General features: G+C 32.9%; 1 protein-coding gene and 1 long non-coding RNA gene across 6 annotated transcripts; one reads left to right on the top strand and one right to left on the bottom strand.

The window, feature by feature from the left end:
* The first annotated feature begins 173 nt into the window (after nucleotides 1–173).
* On the top strand, nucleotides 174–9,321 carry LOC137837954 (uncharacterized). Of its 5 annotated transcripts, none has more exons than XR_011085536.1 (10): nucleotides 174–661; nucleotides 1,249–1,754; nucleotides 3,720–3,922; nucleotides 4,039–4,206; nucleotides 5,143–5,457; nucleotides 6,338–6,487; nucleotides 6,572–6,721; nucleotides 6,805–7,005; nucleotides 7,496–8,325; nucleotides 8,962–9,321. XR_011085536.1 is itself a non-coding variant. In XM_068647140.1 (9 exons), exons 1-9 carry the CDS (start codon nucleotides 268–270, stop codon nucleotides 8,106–8,108), a joined length of 2,700 nt encoding a protein of 899 aa, XP_068503241.1. In that variant the 5' UTR covers nucleotides 174–267; the 3' UTR covers nucleotides 8,109–8,791. The 5 variants fall into 5 exon arrangements, 2 of the variants coding, with proteins under 2 accessions (XP_068503241.1, XP_068503240.1); XR_011085537.1 differs by having other exon boundaries at nucleotides 7,496–8,376; XR_011085535.1 differs by having other exon boundaries at nucleotides 185–661; nucleotides 3,717–3,922.
* An 11,064-nt stretch (nucleotides 9,322–20,385) lies between these two features.
* Nucleotides 20,386–21,466, bottom strand: LOC137837960 (uncharacterized). The gene is made up of 2 exons (XR_011085538.1): nucleotides 20,797–21,466; nucleotides 20,386–20,680 (listed from the first exon to the last, which is right to left on the bottom strand). It is a non-coding gene; the product is annotated as an uncharacterized lncRNA (long non-coding RNA).
* Nucleotides 21,467–25,338: the final 3,872 nt, after the last annotated feature.

Below are 25,338 nucleotides of genomic sequence, written 5' to 3'. Positions count from 1 at the left end.
CCTTCTACAAAATACAACATTAAAGTCTTATTTGTTAACATATTGTTATTTTAATTTTATATAATAAATTAAAATAAAATATGTATTTTCAAATTCCAAGTACTAATTAATATTAATTTTAGATACTTTATGTATTAATAAAAAAATATTATAATCTTTCAAAAAATTATCCAACCAGAATACCAAACCTTCTTCAAACTCACTCTTTCACTGTTTCTTCTTTTCACACTTTTTCCCTGAAATTCAGAACAAACCCTAACAATCCCGATGACTCCTCGCGTCGGCGATTTCGAAAACGACAATCTGTCCTCCACCGACGACGATGACGACGACGGCTTCAAGGAAGATATGGCCGCGCTCTCCCGAGCCTGCATGATCGTTGTCCCAGGCGCCGATGATTATTCCGCAGCTGAAGACGATGTTCAGCCGATGGTCCCTCTCACTGATGACGCCGGCACTGCTATTGTTCCCGTGGCCACCGACTCCGACTCCGACGACCAGGACGACCTCGAATGTCTCAAGAGAGTGCAGAGCCTTTACCAGCCTCTGTCCGTTCTTCCGCCGCTTGAGCCGGCGGTGGCCGTGTCTGACGACGACGATGACGTGGATGACCTCGAGACCGTGCGCGCCATCATGAAAAGGTTTGGCGACTACAACGAAGGTATTTGAGTTTCCTCTGTGCGATCTCGTTGCTGAATTTTGATTTCGAATTTCGCTTGTAGTTTCTGAATTTGGGATGTGAGTCTAAGGGTAATAATAATGCGAGCTGAAGCAGAGAATAAAATATAGATATCGCGTGGTGGTTGGAACTTGTTGATGTTTAAGCATAATCGGAGCGACAGTTATTAATAAGAGAAGGACAGATTGTATATCCATGTATCTTTTTTTTTTTTTTGTATACATGCATGTCTTAACTGAACTGTGTTTTACTTCTGAAAGGATGCTTTGAAATGAGTTTTAGATGTCTCTTGTGTGGCTGAATTTGGATGTATGTTTTTTAGGTTATGGACCTAACTTAACTCATCCTACAAAACACTTGTATTAAGCTTTATAAGATCTTATCAGGCACTATTTATAGTTTATAGTCAATGCAGGATCTCAGTATTCCCTAATAATATACCATTTCTTGTCAAAGTGGAAGTGGGACTTGGGGTTTTACCTTATAATGTTTATATATTCTCCAAGTTGTCTTGTTGGCAGTTCTCTTTGTTTTTTTTTTAACAAAAACTGGCATGCTGGCAATATTAGGTTTGCATGAAGGTGGAATAAATAAGTTGGTTGAGGAGGATCAGATTTCCAGCCTGGGCTGTGAGGGTGACATTGCTAATGGCTCAATCCATTACGAATCAGATGGTGGTGAATTATGTCCTTTCTCTCAAGATCCTAATGAGGCTGCCACAGAGGAGTTGATTGAAAACATTGAAATGCAGCTTAGTGATTTTGTTGAGAGTTCTGAACCGGATGCCTGGGAGTTGTCCAGATTGCCACAGAAGAAAATGAGCTGTCCTCCTGTTGTTCAGTGTTTTATTGATGCCATTAAGAAAAATAGGGATTTGCAGAGATTTCTTAGAGGTAAATTGATTGAGCTCGAGGCTAAAATTGAGGAAAGCAAAAAGATAAGGAATAAAATTAAAATTCTTAAGGACTTCCAGGCTTCATGCACTAGAAGAACTGGGAATATATTATCACTGAAAAAAGATCCACGTGTTCAATTAATATCTGCTAAAAGGTCTTCTGCTCGAAAGAAGTCTAAGGTTAGTTGTATGATGCTTTTATAGTTTGCTGAAGTCTAAGTTATTGTTTGTACTATTTCATCGTGAAATAGAGGTGCTAGTCATATTTATATATATATATATATATATATATATATATATATATTTATCCCTGGGTAGACTAGTGGATATTGTTTAAGATTCTTTTTCACTTGAAACTTATTTTTTAATTATGAGAACCATAGATGCTATCTGTTTCATACAGTTTAGTGGGTTTGAGTGTTAATAATAGTTATTGGAGTGAAAGGTTTCTCTCTTATGAAAGCCTGGATACTTGAAACATGCATAATATAAAACTGGAATGGAGAGGAAAGGTTCTTAAAAATTCAAGATATGCTACAGCCTATTAATGCTATCATGAATTTAAAAAAACTTTACATGATAGTTACCAATCTCAAATAGTCGCATGTGGCAGTCATCTTTGAAGAGGCTATAGTGGGAAACAGGGAGACTGCTAATTTAAATATTTAGTATAAATTAAATAATTCTGGATAAATAGTCTGTTCATGACAATAAATATTGACATATTTTATTTTTAGTGCAATAAGAAAAAAAAAAGAACAATCTTAATACAAAAACTTTAATTTTGTTAGTTTTATTTAAACTCCATTAATGATAGAGATAATTGAATCTTTCATTAAAGGAAAATTTAATGTTAATATGTAACTAGCCTTGAAGGAAGTCTTCTCTACCCTTTGTTTTTTGCTTTGTAAATTTAAAATCTTTAGGGGCTCCCTTCAAGGTTAATTGTATAGTAAACACACGTGGTAATTACTAAAGTAAACACGTGCTGGATAAACCATTAACGTACTTAAAAAAAGACTACGAAATTAAAGTTTTTGCAGTAATAGTTTTATTTTCTGATTGTACTAAAAAAATATATCAATATTTGTTAAACTAACAAAATTAAAGGTTTTGTAGTAATATTGTGTTTTTTGTCTGATTGTACTAAAAACAAAATATATCAATATTTGTTACTCTGAAGTGACTATTTACCCAATAATTTTAGTACACTTATAATACTAAAAAATAAAGCAATTTATGATAAATAATAAGTCAAATTATACATTACGAAAAACATGGGGTCCTTGAAAATTGAAAGCTGGTGGTGAAATTTATAGAAAAAAACCACTAAAAGTTAGTAAAATGTGAATTGGGAAGTCCAATGGAAGAATTGAGTGTTGAGTGTATCCAAGTAAGGTTTGTTGAGTTGAGCCTATCGAACTACCTATAATATCATTCTCACGCTCAAGATCTATAATCCTCAATGTGAGAGGGTGTGTTAGAGACTCGCATTAATTAGCGATGTTGAGTCTAAGTGATGTTAGTTGAACCTATCAGATTATCTATAATATCTATTCTCATGCTCAAGATCTCTAATCCTTAGTGTGAGAGAGTGTGTTAGAGATCTCACATTAATTAGAAATATGACCAATTTATAATATATAAGTGGACGAAAATCTTATTTTACAACTCATTTTTATGAGATTGAGTTAGACTTAAAAGTCCACTTTCTAAGACATGATCCATGGCAGTTGACATGAGACTTTCTAAGTTATTGGAGTCATATCTCAAACGCTTCAGTCAATAAATTTTAAAAAATATAAAAGATTTGAAGGATGCTCCTTGTAAACATATATTGGATTATCATGTGCATTGGTATCGGAAATGGGTACGACATTGATACTTTATCATTTTTGTTTATGAGATTAGTAACTTTTTCTCTTTACTGCCTTTGATTAGAAGGGTGGAATTTAGTCTTTGTTATTTGATTCGGGTATTATGCCTGATTTGGGGGTATGATTAAGGGGTTTGAATCTATTGCTTAGCAGTCTTGCACAGTAATTGAGTGCAAATATTTAGGTAATTTTGTTGTTATCTATTTAGTGGCTGGTAACACAGCATTTGTCACCTTCTGAGTATTGTGATTCAACTTTTTTCTAGCAGAAACATAAAAAGGTACCTGCAATGTGTTATGGCCCAGAAGAAAATTCTCGTGTCGCTAACTATAGGATGGTATTGGAAAGATTTCCACTTTCGTTGGATCGGAAAAAATGGTCTACGGTAGACAGGGGAAATCTTTTTAAGGGAATTAAGCAACAATTCCAAGAAATGGTGCTTCAACTTTCACTTTCACTTGATAGAACAAGGTACTATAAATTCTGTTTTGTCGTGGTATATTACTAAATTACTAACTCCTGCTTGACCAATGTGACCCTTCCCCTGTTGTGTTTTGAATCTTCCCCTTGATGTACCTCCTTTACAGTTCCGAGGGCTTGCTTGGAGATGCTGATGACATGGATAATATATTTGCATCTGTTAAAGATCTTGAAGTCACACCAGAGAGGATTAGACAATTTTTGCCTAAAGTTAATTGGGATCTGATGGCTTCTATATATGTTGGTGGCCATACTGGTGCTGAATGTGAATCAAGGTATAAGTTTTTTTAATTTGTGAGTTTTTTTCCTTTTGTGTTTTTGTGCATGAAAAAAATTAATCTTGGCTATGATAAAGTATTTTATGTTTCTGATATTGGTGAACTCATGCTGAATTTTAATCAATGTATGTATATACTGATTGGTGAAGTTTTCTTTTGTGTGTTTGTATGCTTGAAAAGATGGTTCTTGGTTATGATAAAATGTTTTGTGTTGGTTATTGTGCCATGCTCATTTTTCATATTTGTTCTAAGAGAGTTACATTGATACTGTTTTATTGATACACTGTGGATTGACTTTTTGAAATTATTTTAATACACATAATGAGATAAGAGGTGCTAACATTGAGCTTGAATGGAGTAGGTGAAAAATAGATTGGGTTTTAGCATAGACATGTTTTGGTGGGTTTGGGGGGGTCTTCACTTCAGGTGAGTTTCAAATTGACAAATCACAATCTCTTTAAATAGGGTCAGCGTAGGATGAAACAATGTAGTTTCCTTTCCCTATATTATTTGTTTCTTCAGTTTGGGTATTAAAATGCTCTATCAATCTTCATTGAGGGGAAGATCAACTTGTCTCTTAATTGCACAGTATATTTATTTAACTGCTTCGTTATAACCCGTTCTGTATTCGTAGTCCTGTCCATACAGTTCTTTGACTATTGTTTCATGTTAATTGCCTTTCTATGAAGAATATTTTTCCCCTACATTGCAGACATCTATGACGATCACCATCACAGACAGTTTACCATTTTGGATTTCAGTAAGAGTTCAAGATCAATACATCATGCAGGTGGGGTTGTACATGACATGATTTTTAACATAGTGGTGCTTAATATGTCTGGTGGTTGTCATCATCACAGATGTCTGTTATGTAGACCATAGAATAATGTCTATCTGTATGAATGGTTGAATTCCATACCTTTGCAAACACAGGTGGTTGAATTATGAAGATCCTTTGATCAACCAAGGTGCATGGACTAAGGAAGAGGACAGGTCCCTTTTACTTATTGTCCAAGATATGGGCATCAGGAACTGGTTCAATATTGCTTCATCATTGGGCACAAGCAGGACTCCATTTCAATGTTTGTCACGATTCCAAAGGAGTTTAAATCCTTCAATGCTAAATAGTGAATGGACTGAGGAAGAAGATGCTCAACTATGTTCTGCTGTGACATATTTTGGTGATGGCAATTGGCAGTGCGTGGCTTCTGTTTTAGAACGGCGAACAGGAACCCAGTGCTCAAATAGGTTGGTTAGCTATTTAAATTTTGTTCTATATTTGTAATTTAATTTTGCATATGTTTGCTAGGCCATTATCTGAAATCAAATAATATTTGACGGTAGCCTTTCACCCTACTTAAGATAACAAGGTAGATTTATGTGTAGTTCACAGTTTGATGATACTGATGCTTTGGAATCATCTTCTTTTAAGCTGTTATTATGTGGCCTTCAAGATTTCTGGTGATTGTCAAGTTGAATAATTTGATATCAGCTCAGTATTGTTTGAACCATTATTGCTTATTTGTTTATACAGTATTGTTGAAAAGTTGAAGGTTGAGAAAGAAAGTATCTATTCTTCTATAGGGTAAGGTAAAGATCGGCCATTTGTTTAGTGACACAACAATAATATCCGACCCTGTAGTTTTAGTCAGTACTTGGTTATTTACAACCTGGTTTCAACTGGGAGAGAATATCTGGTTACTTCTTTAGGATGGTGGTATTTTATGTATTTCTGGAGGTTGAATTATATAGAAAGGCAAATGAGCGTGTCCTCCTCCTATATTTATCCTTTTGAAGAAAAGCATTACTTCCATACCTTGTTTCTCATAAACCTGTCGAAATTTGGAAAGTGATTTGCTTTGATATCTACATGACAGAAAAAAGAAAAATATATCCATTCAGAATGGTTCAAGACTCTATTTCCTTTGTTTCTCTTATGTGGTTGCTTTATGTTAAAAACAAAAAAGAAACATATTATTGAAAATGAAATGACACCATTACGAGAAAATATGGTCACTGATATTAAAGTTAAATATCTGCAATTATGTCTGGTTCAATAAATTAACTGAGTTAAGTTTATTGGAGAACTGGAGAAATTTATTTGTGACTGCATTTTGTCTGGATGCAGATGGAAGAAATCCCTTTGTCCTGAGAAGAAAGGGAGCTTTACACCAGAGGAAGATATACGCTTAACAGTAGCTGCCATGCTTTTTGGGCGGAAATGGAATCAAATAGCTAAATATGTTCCTGGCCGGATCCAATCTCAGTGTAGGGACAGGTACGTTTTGTTTAAAAATCTTGGCGACATGATTTCCTTACGGTCTTAGGTTCTTCTTAAAGTTCTTGAACATTCTTATGCCAGATACCTCAATAGTCTGGATCCTTCTTTGAAATGGGGTGGATGGACTGAGAAAGAGGATTTAAGATTAGAAGCTGCAATTGGCAAGCATGGATATTGTTGGTCTAAGATTGCTGAAGAAGTGCCTCCCCGTACGGATTCTCAATGCCGAAAGTATGAGTTTAAATTAACTTCAATATGAAAATCTAAAATTCTTCAATTTCTATAATCTTACATGTATTCTTCTCATTGAACAGGAGATGGAAAGTGTTATACCCTGAACAAGTTCCTTTGCTTCAAGAAGCAAGAAAGAAGCAAAGGGCTATTATTGGTAGTAACTTTGTTGATCGAAAATCTGAACGTCCAACCATTACACTTAATGACTTTCTACCTTTACTTGCATTAGCTCCTAAATCTGATGTTGGTGCCTCAGACATCTGCAAGAAGCGCAAGTCAAGGTACTCCCATTTAATCTCCCTTTCATTTTTCCCTTATTTCTCAACATCTTACACGTGTGATGCCAGCATTGTTAGGATTATTGTTTGATAGGATTCGACCCTATTACAGAGGTTTATCCGAGAAGAAATAAGGTTAATGGGAATAAGCTAATTGATGTGGTTACAAGTAGTTACGAGTTAATTATCATGTCAGCAGAGTTAGTTAATAATAAGAGGTGTGTATATAAATAGATACATTTTTGGGTTTAGAGAAAAGGAGGTAAAAAATATATGTTGGGAGGATATTGGTCCTTCGAAGGACCAGAGTTATTGTTTCTGTAAGGAAATATACTTTGTTTGTCTTTCTTATCTCGGTAAACCTCATCTTTCTTAAGTTTCTGATCCAGTTTTTGTATAATTGTTTCAGTATAACATGCTGGGCATATAATGTTGGAAATTGAATATTAGTTCGGGTATAATATTGTTTTCTAATTCTCGTTCATTCATGCAGCAATGTTCCCAAGAAAACGAGCTCTAAGAAAGGTGCAAAGAGAACAAAACGTACCAAAGAAGTACCAGATACAGAGGTATATCATGATGATGAGCTCTACCCAGTCTCTACATGCAGCAATCTTCCCAAAAAGAAGATGAGGTTCAAAAGACGTATAAAAAGTAGTCGAAATCCTCCCCAAGAATTAGTGGATATCTCTTGTAGTGACAAGGTCACTTACATTGAGGGTTCAGAAAACCAATCTACCTGTATTCCGAATTCTGAAAATCAAGATTCAGACAACATACCCCTTGCATGTTTTTTACGCAAGAAATCAAATGAGATATTATCTAGATTTAACAAAAAATTGAGTCAAACTTCCTTCTCTAGGATTACTGATGTTCCTGAGCAGGTTGAAAGTCAAAACCCGTCTGATGATCAAGGCGGCTTGCCTCATTCATGTGAAACTGTTGGAACTAAAAAATTGCTTGTGCAGCCGAATGTTACTTCTGATAGACGAGTGAGAAGTGATGATGATGACGATGACCATATGACCCTTGCATGCTTTCTAAAAAACAAGCCAAAGAAAGAGGTCAACCTGCTAAAGGACATGGTGCGTGCTCTTCCAAATTAAAAACAGGATCTGTATTATTAAATGATGAACGTTGTGCAAGCATATATCTGACCGTCAATGTCAAAGCATGTTGAAGACATGGAGACTGTTTTATATGGTTGTGTTGCAAAACCAATCGATATCATTGTGGAATAAAAGGTTGATGAGCTTTTTACTTCCCTCACGCAAAACAGGCCAAGGAGGGAGCCAAAACATCCCAGTAGATATTTGTAGGCAGGTAAACTTCATTTGTTTCCAATTGACTAAAAGTTGAGCCAAACGAAATTGGGTAGTGGCTAATCTATATACAAAAGTTTGATTAATTGAAAGCCCACTTTCATTATCTTGAATTTGGGTCTGTGTATACAGATTTTCTTCCTGGCATATTTTGTAAATTGTCTGAGTTTAAGAGTCTTTTTCCATTTTATATTTTATATTTTATTTTTCTCTAGTTTAAACTGTAAAATGGTCCGATTTTGGATTGATTTGCTGGTAGAAACCATTGAATTAGATTATTGATTTGCTGTCTATTTTGTTTAAAGACGTTTAGATGTGTTGTTAGTAGGATAATAAGTTGTACTACTAGAAGCTGGTAGAAGATTTTATCTCTTTATAATCATTACTTTAGGGTTAGAGTTATCTGTATATAGAGGCTAATGTACTCTTTCAAATCAATCAATTGAATAAAAATCTTCTTTCTTTCAGATTAATCCTTTTAAATTGGTTTCAAAGCTTCCGATCTTGGGAGTCTTGCTTTCACATTTCTTCTTTATCGTCTTAGTTACGACTCTTTTTAGGGTTGTTTGAAATCTAACCATTTCATTTGATTATTGAGGTTGCCTCACCCAACTTGCGGTTCTATCTTTTTTTGTAGTTGTCGTCATTGGAATTGTTGCCCTTTCTACCTACCGCCTTTCGTCGAAGCCACACCTCTGATACAAGTTGTCGTTGGAGCTTTTTGTTTTGCTATTCTGTTTTATTTAGGAGGCTAAAGAATCCCTATTATTCATTTTAGCATGGCAACTCCACTAAAGCAATGTTGACCTTCCACACGTGCTTTCTTATTGTATTCTCTCGTGTTTCTATCTCTTTTATTTCTGTTTTTTTTAGCATAGATTTGTATTTTTTTAGTAGATATAAGTTGTAGGAAATTTTGTATAAAAACTATATTTTCCTGCTATAATTTTTTGTATAGACGGTCTTCTAATATAATCAATTAGGAATTTTGTTGACATCTTTTTGAGTTGGTTCTTGTTGCAGTGGATTCCTCACTTTTAAGAGTTTCTAGGCAATTGGATTCTTCACTTTTTGTACTTTTTTAACTCCTGATCAAGGTTGTCAAACTCGCGAGTTTACGAAGACTTGAGGAAGCTTCGTGGACTTGACTTGTAGGATTGACTCGTAGACTCGTAAGAGTCTACTTTCAACCTGCGATCACCGTAACATGCAACCACTTGTAACCTGCGAACACTGCAACCATTGCACGAACCACTTGCAACCCACGAATGCTCTGCTCAATCGACCGCTGCACTCCACAGAAGAAGACACAGTTTTCTCCACAAAAGAAGATGCAGTCCACAGAAGACGCAAATGCAAACGAAAATGAAATGTGAAACCCTAATTTTCCCATCAAGAACGACACCGTTTGGAATTAAGAAAAAACCTAGTTGGACTTGCCAACTCGGACCAGAGTCGCGAGTCCACTCCGATTTCATCGAGTCTGCGTCAAGTCTATCGAGTTTACCTAAAAAACGAGTCTACTACCGAGTTAACTCGGTAAGGCCAAGTAAACATGTAAACTCGGATAAGTCAACGAGTTACCTCTCGAGTTTGACAACCTTACTCCTGATACTTCTCCTGACACATCTTGTATGGATGTATTTGAAATTGCTCATAATAAGGCATCCTTGTTCTCGATTTAAGGTTAACTTCAAAAATTAGTTGTTTAAATAATTTCATACAATACTAGAGAAAACAAAAGCAACCTAACATGATTCAAGAATAACTCCAATTGTCTGAAATAGGGTAACATTGCATTCTTTGACACCCTTGATGCTACAACCCAATTAGACAAGCAGGTGATCAAGGACACAACATATACTTGACAATTGGGTCAGTCATCTTAGTATCCAAGGCAAGGCCTTACCAAACCTTATAAGGACCTCAGCAGAAGAAGAACGAGACAAGGGTCAGAGTATTAGATGTTCTTTCTTATGGTCTTTTTACAAGACAAGCTTATGTAAATAGATTGTGTTCCTTTTTGGGTTCAAATAGAAGAATAAGCTAGAGTAGGATGTGCTTAGGAATTTGGGCATGTGCCAAGCCCATTTTCTCTTTATGTGCACCTAGATTTAGGGTTTTGTTAACCTACCTTCTAGATGGAAGGCTAAAGGGGGCAGCATTGACCTAAAGTCAACCCTAGTTGCCCCTCCCTTCTCCCTTTTTCTCTGAGTCTTTAGTACTTTCATTCCCGGGTCATATCTTGAGTGTAGTGCACTTCAAGTGGCGACTTTTCACCACCCATCTTGAAGTCTTCCACCACTCCAAGTGGTGTGACCACCATTCTTTTCCATAAGTTTTCTTCATTTCTTTATCCTTTTATTTTTTATTCCTTATGCCTCATTTCATTTCATATTGCTTGTTTTCTCTTCTTTTCCATTTGGTCTTTATTGCTCTTATTGTCTTGAACCAAGTATCCTATTTCTCATTTTTTGACCATTAAACGCCTTTTATGCAACATTGTCAATGATACAATTAGAGTTCCTAAATAACTTAAAGAAATAAGAGTGATTACAAGACCACTGGAATTCTTATAAAACGAAACCAAAGAATTAGGAATGGTGAAGGCAGTTCTAATGTGAATAGAATCTTTCAATATTTGCAGATAAGTCCAAGGGGTTATAGTTCAAGAGAAATGAAAATAAAAAGTGGAAGTATAACTGATGATGATTATGTAGGGTTTGTCACAAATAGGAAATCCACCTTAGGATATTTTTTGGGGTGGAAATTTGGTGACTTGTAAAATAAAGAAACAAAATGTTGTTGAAACGTCTAGTGCAGAAACTGAATTCTGAGCTATGGCACTTGGGGTGTGTAAATTATTATGGATGAGAAATGTTTTAAATGATCTTAAAGTGGCATGTGAATATGATTATTTATTGTGATAATAACTCAATTATTAGCAAAATGGAGAAGACCAACCCTTACAGATAGATTTAGACTTTATAAAAGAGAAATTAGATAGTGACCTTATCACTACTTCTTGTGTCTCGTCTAAGCTTTAGTTAACAGATTTGTTCATAAAGGTTTTTGCTTCTTACACTATATATTTAGGGACCTCAACGCACACAGCAAAATAGTAATGAATCTATTTCAGTCAATTTCAAATCTGAATAGTGCAGCAGCAAATATTGGTTGAACATTGCCATCGAAGAACGTGTGATTATTTGGGATATGGAAAACAAGAAGAATGTTCAAGAATTGCCCTCTTCATTCATTCATTCTTCACGTTTCGATCTTTCTATTCATTTCTTTTCTTTGAAATTTGTTTTGGAGAATTCTTTCTGCTGCGGTTTGAATTGGAGTAGGGATGGAAAAACATTGTTTTCTGGTTGCACACATGGTGGAATCATAGTATGGGAACTTATCACTTTAGATTTTTCATAATACTCTTCTTCTTCTCCATTTTGGATTGATTTGAATTGTATAAAGAATTGAGCTTTTTTCTAATCCAATTTAACCCACTGCTCATATTCTCAAAATCAATGTTATCCTTATATAATGTGAGACTAGTTTTGAGTTTTTAAGTTTTGAGGATTTATTGTTTCTTTCTCCTTCTCACATGAGAAGAATCCTTCTTTCTATTAACAATGTCTTTTTTTTAAATGAAAAAACGATTTTTCTGTAAATATTCAACCAATATCCCACAGTTTCACTATCCCATCTGTGGCGCCACTCGTGGACCTGTTCGGAGGAAGCGCACCGTGTTCATTTTCACTTAATCAATGTGGTCGGGAGATTATAAAACGCTTCACCAACGTGCCTCCATTATTTATGTCCAAGTCTCAAACCTTGACGCTACACTCCCACGCCGCCGTCACCAGTCTCGAAGATGACAAAGTCTTTGAAGAGCCTGATGGAGATATGATGGGCGTGCCCGACGAAACGGTACGTGTTGAGATCGTTGACCATAGAAACAAATTGAAACATATATTATAAAGATAAAATATATTTAATTTTTTCCAAAACTATTAAATTTTTTAAGTTCTTCCTCTTTTTACGTCCTTCTAACTGAGTTTATCTCTGTTTGAAGATTGTGAATAATTAAATCAGATTGGAAGTAACTTTTTCGTAAGACATAAGGAAATGAGAATATATTTTAGTCATTGCTCTGTATGATTTTATTTAAATATTGTTTCCAGAAAACGTCTTATGATCAAGGACTTTTGTCACTTACCATTTGCCTCCTCTTGTTGAGTCCTTGTTACACCTCTAGTTACATGTTTCAATCACAATTTCATAAGATAAATGTCAAATTAGTGTTTCACAAATTGAAATGGACATAAAGAGAATTACCGTTTGTTGGGATGGTGCCCGCAACTTGTTTTGTTAAGCACTTCCCCTCCATCTAGTCACAAACTTCAATTACAATTTCATAAAACAAAAGTTAAATCGGGGTTCCACAAAAATTAATCAAAACATAGAAAGAAAAAGAGAAGTGAGAATGAAATATGCTTTTACATGAAAAAAAGAAAGAAAATAGAAAAGAAGATGGTAAGTAGAGTACAAAAAAGAAAGTGGGACGTGGTTTATGCGTGGTGAAGATGTTTAGATCAAACAGTGATTCTTAAATCAATTTGAAAAATACTCTTACATACATTAAAATATTTCAAATAAAAAATTTGTTTCCAACTTTTTACCTAATATATTTAAAAAATTTGAAATTTTAAAAGTTTGGAAATTTTAAAAGTTTGGAAATTTTAAAAATTGAAATTTTTTTGAAAATTTCAAAATTTCAAAAACTTAAAAATTTTGAAAGTTTAAAAAATTTTGAAAATTTAAAACATTTCTATTTTTTTGAAAATTTAAAATTTTTCAAAATTTGAAGTATTTCAAAAAGACTTTATAATTTTAAATTTTGAGAAATTTAAAATTTTTGAAAATTTCAAAAAATAGAAAATGACCATAATAATAAAATAAAATCAAATATTTATATAAGGATAAAATAGAAGAAAAAAAAATGATGAAAGTTAAAGAGAGAATCACCTTTATAACATTTATATATAGGAGGTATAGATAGGGAATCACCTCATGGGACGACGACATCCGGCTTTGGAACCTCGCTTTGGAACCTCACCAACGGCCTCAACACACACAGTTTTGTCAGCCACACCAATCCTATGGAACGATGCCGAGGATGTCTACTCCGTTTGAGTTTCATGCATGCGCTTTGTCCCGACGACGGCGTCTCCGAGGCTGGTGAGGGCGGCGTGGGATGGTAGCATCATGGTTTGGGACTTGGACATGAATAATGGAGATGCGTTGGTGAAGCGTTTTGCAACCTCCCGCCACGTTGGTTATGGGGAATACGGTGGGTACTTTCTCAGGACGGGTTCACCATTGTGAGTGACAACGGATGATGATGGACACGTCCTTAGGAAGTGCTCCCGTGTTCACGTGGCCGGAGATTACAAAAAGTTTCACCAACGTGTCATTGTCAGTATCCTCGAAGATGACAGAGTTTTTGAAGAGCTTGACAGAAATGGAGTTCTTGAAGAGTTTGTAAGAAACGTATTTAATTTTCTTGAATATATATATAGTCATTAATTATCATCATTTGAATAACTATGCATGATTTTGACTTTTATATTCTACGATATAGTCTAATATTTTTCTCTTTTCAAGATATTGATACTTTTTTATTGATAATTTTAAATTGAATCTAAATTTTATACACAAGGTATGAGAGTTACCTCTATGATTTTTAAAATATCAGGATATTGTGTCTGAAGAGTTTGAAACTTTAAAAATTACACAAGGTAAGGGGAGAGTTACCTCTATGAGTTTTAAAATATCAGGATATTGTGTCCGAAGAGTTTGAAAATTTAAAAATTTCAAAAACTTAAAAATTTTGAAAATTTAAAATTTTATTAGATTTGAAGTATTTCAAAAAGGCTTTAGAATTTGAAATTTTGAAAAATTTAAAATTTTTGAAAATTTCAAAAAATAGGAAATGAATGCAATGTCCATAATAATGAAATAAAATCAAATATTTATATAAGAATAAAATAGAAAAAAAATTGATGGAAGTTAAAGAGGGAATCACCTTTATAACATTTATATATAGGAGGTATAGATAAGAAAACACCTCATGGGATGGCGACAACCGTCTCTGGAACCTCACCAGCGACTTCAACACGCACCATTTCGTCGGCCACACCAATCACGTCCTCTCTATCACGCTCTCCTATGATTCTGTTATTGCCTCTGACACCCGTGACAATAACTTGAAAACTCGAGGACGTTTACTCCATTTGGGTTTCGTGCGTGCGCTTTATCCCGGCGACAGCGTCTCCAAGGCTGGTGAGGGCGGCGTGGGACGATAACATCAAGGTTTGGGACTTGGACATGAATAATGGAGGCGCGTTGTTGAAGCGTTTTGCAACCTCCCGCCACGTTGGTTATGGGGAACACGGTGGGTCCTTTCTCAGGACGGGTCCGTCATTGTGAGTGGCGAAACGAATGATGACGGACCCGTCCTGAGGAAGTGCTCCCGTGTTCACGTGATCACGTGGCCGGAGATTGTAAAAAGTTTCACCAACGCGTCGCTGTTGCTAGCCTTGAAGATGATAAAGTTCTTGAAGAGCTTGACGGAGATGACAAAATTCTTGAAGAGCTGGTAAGAACGTAATTAATTTTCTTGAATGTATATTCTTATGTTTTCGGCCATTAATTATCATCATTTGAATAACTATGCATGATTTTGACTTTATATTTTACAATACACTCTAATCTTTTTCTCTTTTCAAGATATTGATACTTTTTTATTGGTGGTTTTAAATTGAATCTAAATTTTATGCACAAGGTACTCCATGGTTTTTAAAATATCAGGATCTTGTGTCTGAAGAGTTTGAAAATTTAAAAATTTCAAAAACATACAAAATTTGAAAATTTAAATTTTTTAAAAATTGGAAAATTTAAAATTTTATGAGATTTGTAGTGTTTCAAAAAGGCTTTAGAATTTGGGTTTCGTGCGTGCGCTTTATCCCGGCGACAGCGTCTCCAAGGCTGGTAAGGGCGGCGTGGGACGATAACATCAAGGTTTGGGACTTGGACATGAATAATGAAGGCGCGTTGGCGAAGCGTTTTGCAACCTCCCGCCACGTTGGTTATGGGGAACACGGTGGGTCCTTTCTCAGGACGGGTCCGTCATTGTGAGTGGCGAAACGAATGATGACGGACCCGTCCTGAGGAAGTGCTCCCGTGTTCACGTGATCACGTGGCCGGAGATTGTAAAAAGTTTCACCAACGCGTCGCTGTTGCTAGCCTTGAAGATGACAAAGATCTTGAAGAGCTTGACGGAGATGACAAAATTCTTGAAGAGCTGGTAAGAAACGTAATTAATTTTCTTGAATGTATATTCTTATGTTTTCGGCCATTAATTATCATCATTTGAATAACTATGCATGATTTTGACTTTATATTTTATAATACACTCTAATCTTTTTCTCTTTTCAAGATATTGATACTTTTTTATTGGTGGTTTTAAATTGAATCTAAATTTTATGCACAAGGTACTCCATGGTTTTTAAAATATCAGGATCTTGTGTCTGAAGAGTTTGAAAATTTAAAAATTTCAAAAACTTACAAAATTTGAAAATTTAAATTTTTTAAAAATTTGAAAATTTAAAATTTTATGAGATTTGTAGTGTTTCAAAAAGGCTTTAGAATTTGGGTTTCGTGCGTGCGCTTTATCCCGGCGACAGCGTCTCCAAGGCTGGTGAGGGCGGCGTGGGACGATAACATCAAGGTTTGGGACTTGGACATGAATAATGAAGGCGCGTTGGTGAAGCGTTTTGCAACCTCTCGCCACGTTGGTTATGGGGAACACGGTGGGTCCTTTCTCAGGACGGGTCCGTCATTGTGAGTGGCGAAACGAATGATGACGGACCCGTCCTGAGGAAGTGCTCCCGTGTTCACGTGATCACGTGGCCGGAGATTGTAAAAAGTTTCACCAACGCGTCGCTGTTGCTAGCTTGAAGATGACAAAGTTCTTGAAGAGCTTGACGGAGATGACAAAATTCTTGAAGAGCTGGTAAGAAACGTAATTAATTTTCTTGAATGTATATTCTTATGTTTTCGGCCATTAATTATCATCATTTGAATAACTATGCATGATTTTGACTTTATATTTTACAATACACTCTAATCTTTTTCTCTTTTCAAGATATTGATACTTTTTTAATGGTGGTTTTAAATTGAATCTAAATTTTATGCACAAGGTACTCCATGGTTTTTAAAATATCAGGATCTTGTGTCTGAAGAGTTTGAAAATTTAAAAATTTCAAAAACTTACAAAATTTGAAAATTTAAATTTTTTAAAAATTTGAAAATTTAAAATTTTATGAGATTTGTAGTGTTTCAAAAAGGCTTTAGAATTTGGGTTTCGTGCGTGCGCTTTATCCCGGCGACAGCGTCTCCAAGGCTGGTGAGGGCGGCGTGGGACGATAACATCAAGGTTTGGGACTTGGACATGAATAATGGAGGCGCGTTGGTGAAGCGTTTTGCAACCTCCCGCCACGTTGGTTATGGGGAACACGGTGGGTCCTTTCTCAGGACGGGTCCGTCATTGTGAGTGGCGAAACGAATGATGACGGACCCGTCCTGAGGAAGTGCTCCCGTATCACGTGATCACGTGGCCGGAGATTGTAAAAAGTTTCACCAACGCGTCGCTCTTGCTAGCCTTGAAGATGACAAAGTTCTTGAAGAGCTTGACGGAGATGACAAAATTCTTGAAGAGCTGGTAAGAAACGTAATTAATTTTCTTGAATGTATATTCTTATGTTTTCGGCCATTAATTATCATCATTTGAATAACTATGCATGATTTTGACTTTATATTTTACAATACACTCTAATCTTTTTCCCTTTTCAAGATATTGATGGTTTTAAATTGAATCTAAATTTTATATACAAGGTATGAGTTACCTCTATCGTTTTTAAAATATCTCGGTCTGAAGAGAATGCATCCATGTGTATTTTTTTTCAAAGTTTTTTATATTTCTGGTCTTATTTTTTTAATTTCATTTTTCAATTTCATTAATTCTGTATGGTAGATTGGTGTAACAGAAAAAGGTTTTAGATTTTTTTATTTTTTTTTTAATAAATATGAATACAATGATGTAAGTTTGATATGTTGAAATTGATGTACGTAAAGATTATGCTTCTTTAACAAAATTTGTCTGCTAAATCATTCTGAAATAAGATCTTTAGTTACATTTTCATGGTTTATTGTATTTTGAAGCGTTTTACACGATGGGTTTTCAATATTTTTTAATAACACCTAATATTTTTCTATTTTCTTCAAAATTGTCTCATTCTTTTTGGAAATTTCCTTGTGTAAATCTGATCTCTAACAAGATTAAGATAACGCTGTTATTCAATATTGATAATAAGCTAAAAATTATACTAGAAAATTAAAAGTTATGCGTATTCCTATTTATTAAAATAATTATAAATTTATTTCTATCTTCTATATATAAAGAGATTTATTTTTAATTATTTTTATATTTTATTCTTATATGATAAATGTGTTTTGTTTCATACATGACGTTATTTTCTATTTTTCTCAAAAAAAAATAATTTTAAATTTCTTACATTTTTAAATCCTAAAACTTCAAATTTAGAAAAATTTTAAATTTTCAAAAAATTTTAATTTTTAATATTTTCAAAAAATTTCAATTTTCAAAATATTTAATACAACTCACTGTGTTACAAAGTAACAAAAAATTCCAATAAAGATTATTACATGTTATTTTTAAAATAAACAAAATATTTACAGTCATCGGGCTGCTCGGACCACGCATAATATATTGTCTCACGCACGAGTTGTCAATTTCGGTGCGAGGTGGAGAGTGTTGGAGATCTCACATCGACTAGAGATTAGATTCTTTCATTGTATAAGTGGGTGCAAACCTCAACCTTATGAGTCAGTTTTATGAGGTTGGGTTAGGCTTAAAGTCCATTTTCTTAATAGTTATACATACTATGCGTGCGTTGATAAGTTAGCTAATTTATGATTTATTCATAAAAAATTATTTCATTGATATAATAGGCTTCCATCTAGTTTGTTCTTAGAATTATTTATGGATAAGTATAGTTATCAAAATTACCAATATTTATGATCATGCTTTCAATATCATTAATGTTCAAGATACTCAAATTTCACAATCTATAATTAACATTTCATAATCCAATTCTTTTAACTCAATCAACATTCTAAACAGCATATAGCATTCTCTCATTCTAAACAACATAAAAATAATCTCTTGTTGAAACTAATTTGAATATTTTGTTCAGGTTAAAATCTAAAACAATATAACTAAAAACAACGAGAATTTATATAAATGCACTAGTAGTTGAGAGAGAGAAAAAAATCAACAATCAAAATCAAGATTAAGTTTAAATATTAGCGGAAAAAGAAAATTAAAACACTTTCAAAACAACAAGACATTTACTCCTGAAATAAAATATAATAAGATAAGAATGACTCTTACGCCTTTTGAAAACAAGATATTTACTATGAAATAAAATATGATAAGATAAGAGTGACTCTTAGAAGATAAGAAACTATGTGATAACTTTATTTAAACAAGAGACAAGAGTATTTAGAAAGTGAAAAGAAAAATAAAGTATTATATGCATAACAATGAATGAGAGCAAAAGAGGTTTTACTAAGGCTATTTTTTTCATTATTTTTAATTATATAACAATATACTTAACATTAATTTATTAATTTATATAATTACCTGTTTCAACTTCAGGTAGTTGGACAGCATCGCTATGGTCAATCACCGCATCCGAGGTATTGTCCGTTTTGAAGATCAGTGCTCCGTCACAGTTTTGTCCTTAAAAGACGTCTCGAAGGGTGAAAGGAGTATATAAATTGCCCCTGGCCTCGATTCCTGAGTGATGTGGGACTATATTAACATACGGGAACAAGCCCCCCAGTCGAAGTCTAAGAGGACTGGATCCCCCTAGTTGAGGGACGAAGGAGCCTCTTCGTTCCCACCGTGGGTGCCATTGTTCCGACCTCGAGTCGTTGGATAAATACTTTACTAAGGCTATTTTTTTCATTATTTTTAATTATATAACAATATACTTAACATTAATTTATATAATTACCTAATTATTGTAATTTATGTTGATATTTAATACAATATTACTACATTATAGCAAAATGTGTATTTGATTATTACTCGTTCATAATTCAACTTAACCTACTAAAAAATCATAACTTAACATACTTTTGAAAAGTTGAAACGCAACCAAACACGCCTTAAAACTTTAACTACACCTTTAACTGAATAGAACTTTTCTTGGCATATAACAAAAACTACATTTCTAAATTAACAATTTTTGCATATAGGTTTAGTTATTTCATGATGTATAAGTTATAAATGGACAGATTTTGATCCAAATTGGTATAATTTTGCATTGATAGTTATGAAGAAAAAAGGACAAAAAGTATAGAGTTGGATAAATGATAAATGAAGTTAGTTGGATACATGGCAAATGAAATGGAAGTAAAAACTACTAAAACTAAATTTTCCTTTTTTTTCTTTTACAAATACTATCATCATATACCAACTAAATTCACCTTTAAATTCATTACATTTTGCTGTAAAAACTACAAAATTGTAGCCAAGAAATGACTTAGATTCATTTTGATCCTAAAGTTCAAAATCTACAATGTCTCCCATAAAAATTGAACGTATAATGTTAGAGAAATTTCAGAAGTTATTCAAAATGAACATAATTAAAAAAATGAAACTTCTTATTAATACCATATAACTTCATATCTTTTAGACAAGGAACTAAAAATTAAAAGAATCTTTAACAAATTTATCACAATCTTTCATTACAAGTCTTGTACCTTAAACATTATCTTTGTAAAAAAACAAATATTAAACATTTGAAAACCGAACAAGGTTGGCAAAAAATTTCATTTACTAAAAGAATTAACTAGATTGAGAACTCAAATCCAAAACATCATCTTCCTACCATGCAATTGTTCGAGGTAACCAACAGAAAATGAAGATTCATTCAAGAAGAACCACCATTACAAAACTCTATTACACATAATGAAAAGTAATGCATTACAACATTTTTTTTCAAACACAACAGAAAGAGTTTGAAGCTGGATATTATGTCATCTCTGTCTTCCATTGTCTTCAACACAAACATAGATCTCTAATTTTCCACCTTCACTTTTCTAGGGTTCCAAGCTATGAAATGTAAGATCCTTCAGTCAAGAAAGATGATGCAGACAAATCATCAACTCATCGCCATTAAACAAAGGTCAAGAACAAGGATCTGCAGAAAGAGTTAGCAAGAAAATATACAAGGACTTGAAAACTCAGTCCAACAATAAAACTCACACAAATCCAGATCCAAAACACCATTATGAGAAACATGAATATTCCACATACCTTGGACAAGATTACTCAGCATGGATCTAAACATTCACATACCTTCAGCAAGGTTCATACAGGGCAAGAACACAGCATGGAAGAAGATAGAAAAGGGACAACACCCTTTCACAAGAATGAAGTGATTTGCTTCAAGATTAAACTTTCTAGATTTTAAGAAAAAAAGGAGAAGAGGGTGTAGAGCTCCCTTCAATCCAAAGAAGGATGATACTATAGAGGCAGATGAAGCTCCCCAGATATGGAAGCCACAAGACTACCACAAAACATGCTGATGGGTAGAACTGTGGGATCCATAGCTAAGCAGCTCAATCCACCCAGTAAGATCCTCAATTGGACTTCAAGGAGCTCCACTCCATAACCCCTACAAGGTCAAACCCTAGCCAAAAAACACTTATCAACTTCCAAAAACCAAAACCGTTAGCACACACAAAGCCACCAAAACTCAAGAACATGCAGAAAGATGATAGAAGGCAACCCTTTTATGAGTTTTCTGAGAAGGAACAGCAAAACAAAAAACCCTAGATCTCAGATCTAGGAAGTTCCACAAGATTGGTGACACAAGGGTGTATATATACATGAGGTGAGAGGGTTTGAGAGAGGTGCTCGAAATGGAAAAAGCAGTGATAAATGTAGGCTCAACAACCCCAACGCTATTGAAAAGGTTAAGGGTAAAGGGTCCATTGACCACACCACAGCTTTTTTATCTCTTCCAGCTGCAGAAAAAAGAATAATAAAAAAAATGAAGATATGATGGTAACGTGGTGGTGGTGGACCAGGAGCAGAGTGCTAGCTGTTTTCTTTGTTTTGCTTTTGTTGGATGCTTTATCACCATATGTCTCGGGAACCACCTTCCTTAGATTCCCTCTGCAAACTCATCACGTGCCCTTCTGCCAAATTTACTTCTCCTTTTCTACACATTCATTCTTCCTAACACTACTTTCTTTCATCATCTATATATTCAATCTTTTCATCAACTATTCAAATCTATAATTAATGTCTTTGCATGCTTTCATCAAATTTCAATGTATTATTTATCTTCTAATTAATTATTAATGTGTGTTTTAATCAATTATTCATTTGTTATTAATATAGAGTATTGATCAAGAGCAATTCAAGAAAATAATTAATATATTATTAATTTTGTAAAATTATCTCCCATTTCTTTATCTTTGTTGCAGACATTTATTCTTGTTATTTGTGTCTGAGGTCAGAAAAAATAATTAATTATTTGTTACATTTAGAGGATGTGACTTGCTTTCTTTGTTTATTTTTAAGTTCTTTTATAATAAACAAAAAATAATGCAATGTTTTTATCTTAACATTTTATACATGATTAGATGAAAAAGTATGAATATAACTAATAATAACAGTTAATAATGCATTGAAATTTGAAATTCCATATAGATATAAACAAAAGTTTGAATGTTTAAAAGAGACAAACTGAATATATAATTTATATTATAGTAATTCTTATAATTAATTGGATTTGTATAAAATAAATATTTTTTTTTTTACTTGTTTATATTAATATATATGTTGCTTATAAAAAATAGTGTCACTTTTATCTTGAAGAAAATGTGGATTACATTTAATTATAAGATAACTTTTTCCTCTTCAAATAAGAGTGAAGTTTGCCATTAAAATTTATTTTTTTTACAATTTTTATATTTTAATTTCATTTTTTCTATTTTCCTTCAAAACAACCTCAATTTACCGTAAAATAGAATAGACGTTTATTATAATTTTTATGAGAGTATCATATAAATCCTTTTTAATAAATACCATAGATCATAAAAAAATAATTAATTTGATTATACTTTATACTTAAACTTTCACGTATTTATTTTAAATAATACTTTTTAAAATATAAAAAAAAAAAATCTGAAAAAAACAAGCTCTCCGTCTTTTCGCTGGTCACAATAACAGCGTCTCCCAAAATCTAACGCTAGATCTGAAACAGTAGGAGAGAGTGATAGAGTTACTTTGCGGGGAGAGAGTTAATTTTGAAATGCAGAGGGAATTTTGTATTTTCCACACATGTTGTTGGCGTCACCACAGGTGACGATATCATAACCCTCAAACATTGGCGCGTGCTCTATCTGTGTACTTTTCCGTGACTTTTCCTGTGGTCTCCCACTTCTCGTTATTTTAAAAAATAATGGTGAAGGACCAAAAGCTTCGGTATTCGGTAAAAAATTATTTTATTTTTTATTTTCAAAAAACGGATAAAAATAAGTAAATAAATTATAAGATAATAAGAAAGTTTATTAAATATCAAATTAATAATGAATTTTTTAAACAAGTTACAGTTGAGAAATTGGCTGAGATAATTTATAATTTATAAGTTACTTTGATGTACTTATTTTCAATTTACAAAAACAGAAGATTTAAATTTCATAAAATAAGTAAAAATAATTAAATTTAATTATCAATTTATTTAAATAAAATCATATGTCTAAATAAATAAATATTTACAGTTTTTAAAATCAAATAAAAAACACTAAAAATATAATTATTTTAAAAAACTAAAATTGTAACTCCATAATAACATATTTTTATTTATAGAATATAAATTCTATTTATTTAATAAAATTGATTTAGTTAAAGTCCTTTGTGTCGTTTTATATTTAGGGACTGGTTTATTAATTAGGTTTACTAAATATTTTTAATTCAATAAGTTTACTCATTAGTCCCAAAATTGTAAGTTCCAACTAGTTCAAGCTAAGTTTTTTTTTCTATTTCTTATACTTAGCATGAAATATTTTTTTTCAAATAAAACAACTTAGAATAAATTTGACTCAATTAAAATATTCAAATTTTTCATTATTATAATTCATTTAAAATCTTTTCACTTCAACTATACAAATTTTATCTTTTCAACTCTTTAATATTTCAAATATATCATACATAATGTTGACATCGACTAGAGATTAGAGCCTTTCATTGTATATAAGTGGGTGCAAACCTCAACCCTATGAGCCGGTTTTATGGGATTGAGTTAGACGTAAAGTCCACTTCGTAATATGGTATCAGAGCCATTTCAAGTCTATCCTAGCGAGTGTTTGTGTTGAGCCTATCGTGTCACCCACTATCGGATCACCCAAAATATATAGTCCCACGCACGAGTTGGCAGTCTCGACGTGAGGGGTGTGTTGGAGATCTCACATCGACTAGAGATTAGAGCCTTTCATTGTATATAAGTGGGTGCAAACCTCAACCCTATGAGTCGGTTTTATGAGGTTGAGTTAGGCTTAAAGTCCACTTTGTAATACATAATTATTCAGATTATCTACCAAAACTTTTAATTATATCACATCATAAACAGTTTCACAATGTCATTAAGCAATCAACTGAAAATTCAAACAATTTGAATACATTCAATCAACACACAGACTCTCTACTAAATCAAATATTATAACAACGTCACATTCACATCTATATCATTTACTTTGAGGTACTATAACCAAATATAAGTATTTTTCCTTACATGTTAAAGACTTGTTTACTCAAACTTAAGTTGCTTTCAACTTCTCTATAGGAAAGCTAAATGTGTACATAAAAAAAAAACTCTAATAAACTATTTAAACATACCCTTATGATCTTAGACTAACAAAGAATCATCTTTGTAAAAAATTTACAAAAAAAACAACACATGCACACACATAAAAATTCTAAACATGTAAACTTTTTCAAAAACCAACTAAAAAAAAGTCTCAGAGAAACTTAAAGAAAAAACATTTTTTTATCAAAAAATAAATAAATTCTACTCTCCACTAAGATCCCTAAGTTAGACTCAGATAAAAAAAAATGAAGAAATCTTTCAAACTTCTAAGGAGAAGGTAGAGAAAAATATTTTAGAGAAATTATGATTTTTGTAAAATAAAATTTAAATAGTTATTTTTTTATACTTATAAGCTTTTTAACTTAATTAATAAAACATCCACACTCCATATCAATTAAACAACTTATATTATACTATTGAACACATTAAGTGAGACCTTACAAATACATAATAATAAACACATGGGAATAAAGGGGTTTGGATAGCATGTAATAGGATAGATCCAACTAATCTTAAGATAATCGGTAAATATAAATACATATTTTATAATGATTCACCTTGTAATTCATTAGCTATGAGACAATCGTCTCCTTGCAAGTTTAAATTATTTAAGAAAAGGATATAAACAATTTAAATTGTAGATATTATTATCAATTTTCTCAAATATTTGTTTCAATTTTTTCATAGAGTAATACTTTTTAAAAAAAATAATTCTCCAAATAGACCCAATTGAACATTATTTCCTCAAATAAATATGTTTACTTGTGATTTGGTCCTTATATTGTGTTTACTTTCATGTGTGCATTGTTCACCACAAAGATAGAATGTGAATGGTTGTTGTTTTGATCCCTGTGTGAGAGAGTGTACAATAATGAAAAAAAAGGAGTGAGTGATAATTTTATTTATTCTCTCAACAATAGAGATTCTTGAGGAAAGTTACATAGATACAAACTATTTTACTTCATTTTCTTCGATTTAAT

The sequence above is a fragment of the Phaseolus vulgaris genome, chromosome 4 (assembly GCF_000499845.2).
Source record: "Phaseolus vulgaris cultivar G19833 chromosome 4, P. vulgaris v2.0, whole genome shotgun sequence".
Classification (NCBI taxonomy): Eukaryota; Viridiplantae; Streptophyta; class Magnoliopsida; order Fabales; family Fabaceae; genus Phaseolus; species Phaseolus vulgaris.
The sequence above is the reverse complement of the archived record's forward strand: the minus strand, read 5'-3'. Positions and strand labels throughout refer to the sequence as shown.

What these genes read in the sequence shown, in the direction of transcription:
- LOC137837954 (XM_068647139.1), top strand. Translation starts at nt 268, where the DNA reads ATGACTCCTCGCGTCGGCGATTTCGAAAACGACAATCTGTCCTCCACC. An exon ending in CTGCTCGAAAGAAGTCTAAG is followed by an intron (nt 1,755 to 3,716) that starts GTTAGTTGTATG and finishes ACTTTTTTCTAG; the next exon opens with CAGAAACATAAAAAGGTACC. An exon ending in TGCAAGAAGCGCAAGTCAAG is followed by an intron (nt 7,006 to 7,495) that starts GTACTCCCATTT and finishes TCATTCATGCAG; the next exon opens with CAATGTTCCCAAGAAAACGA.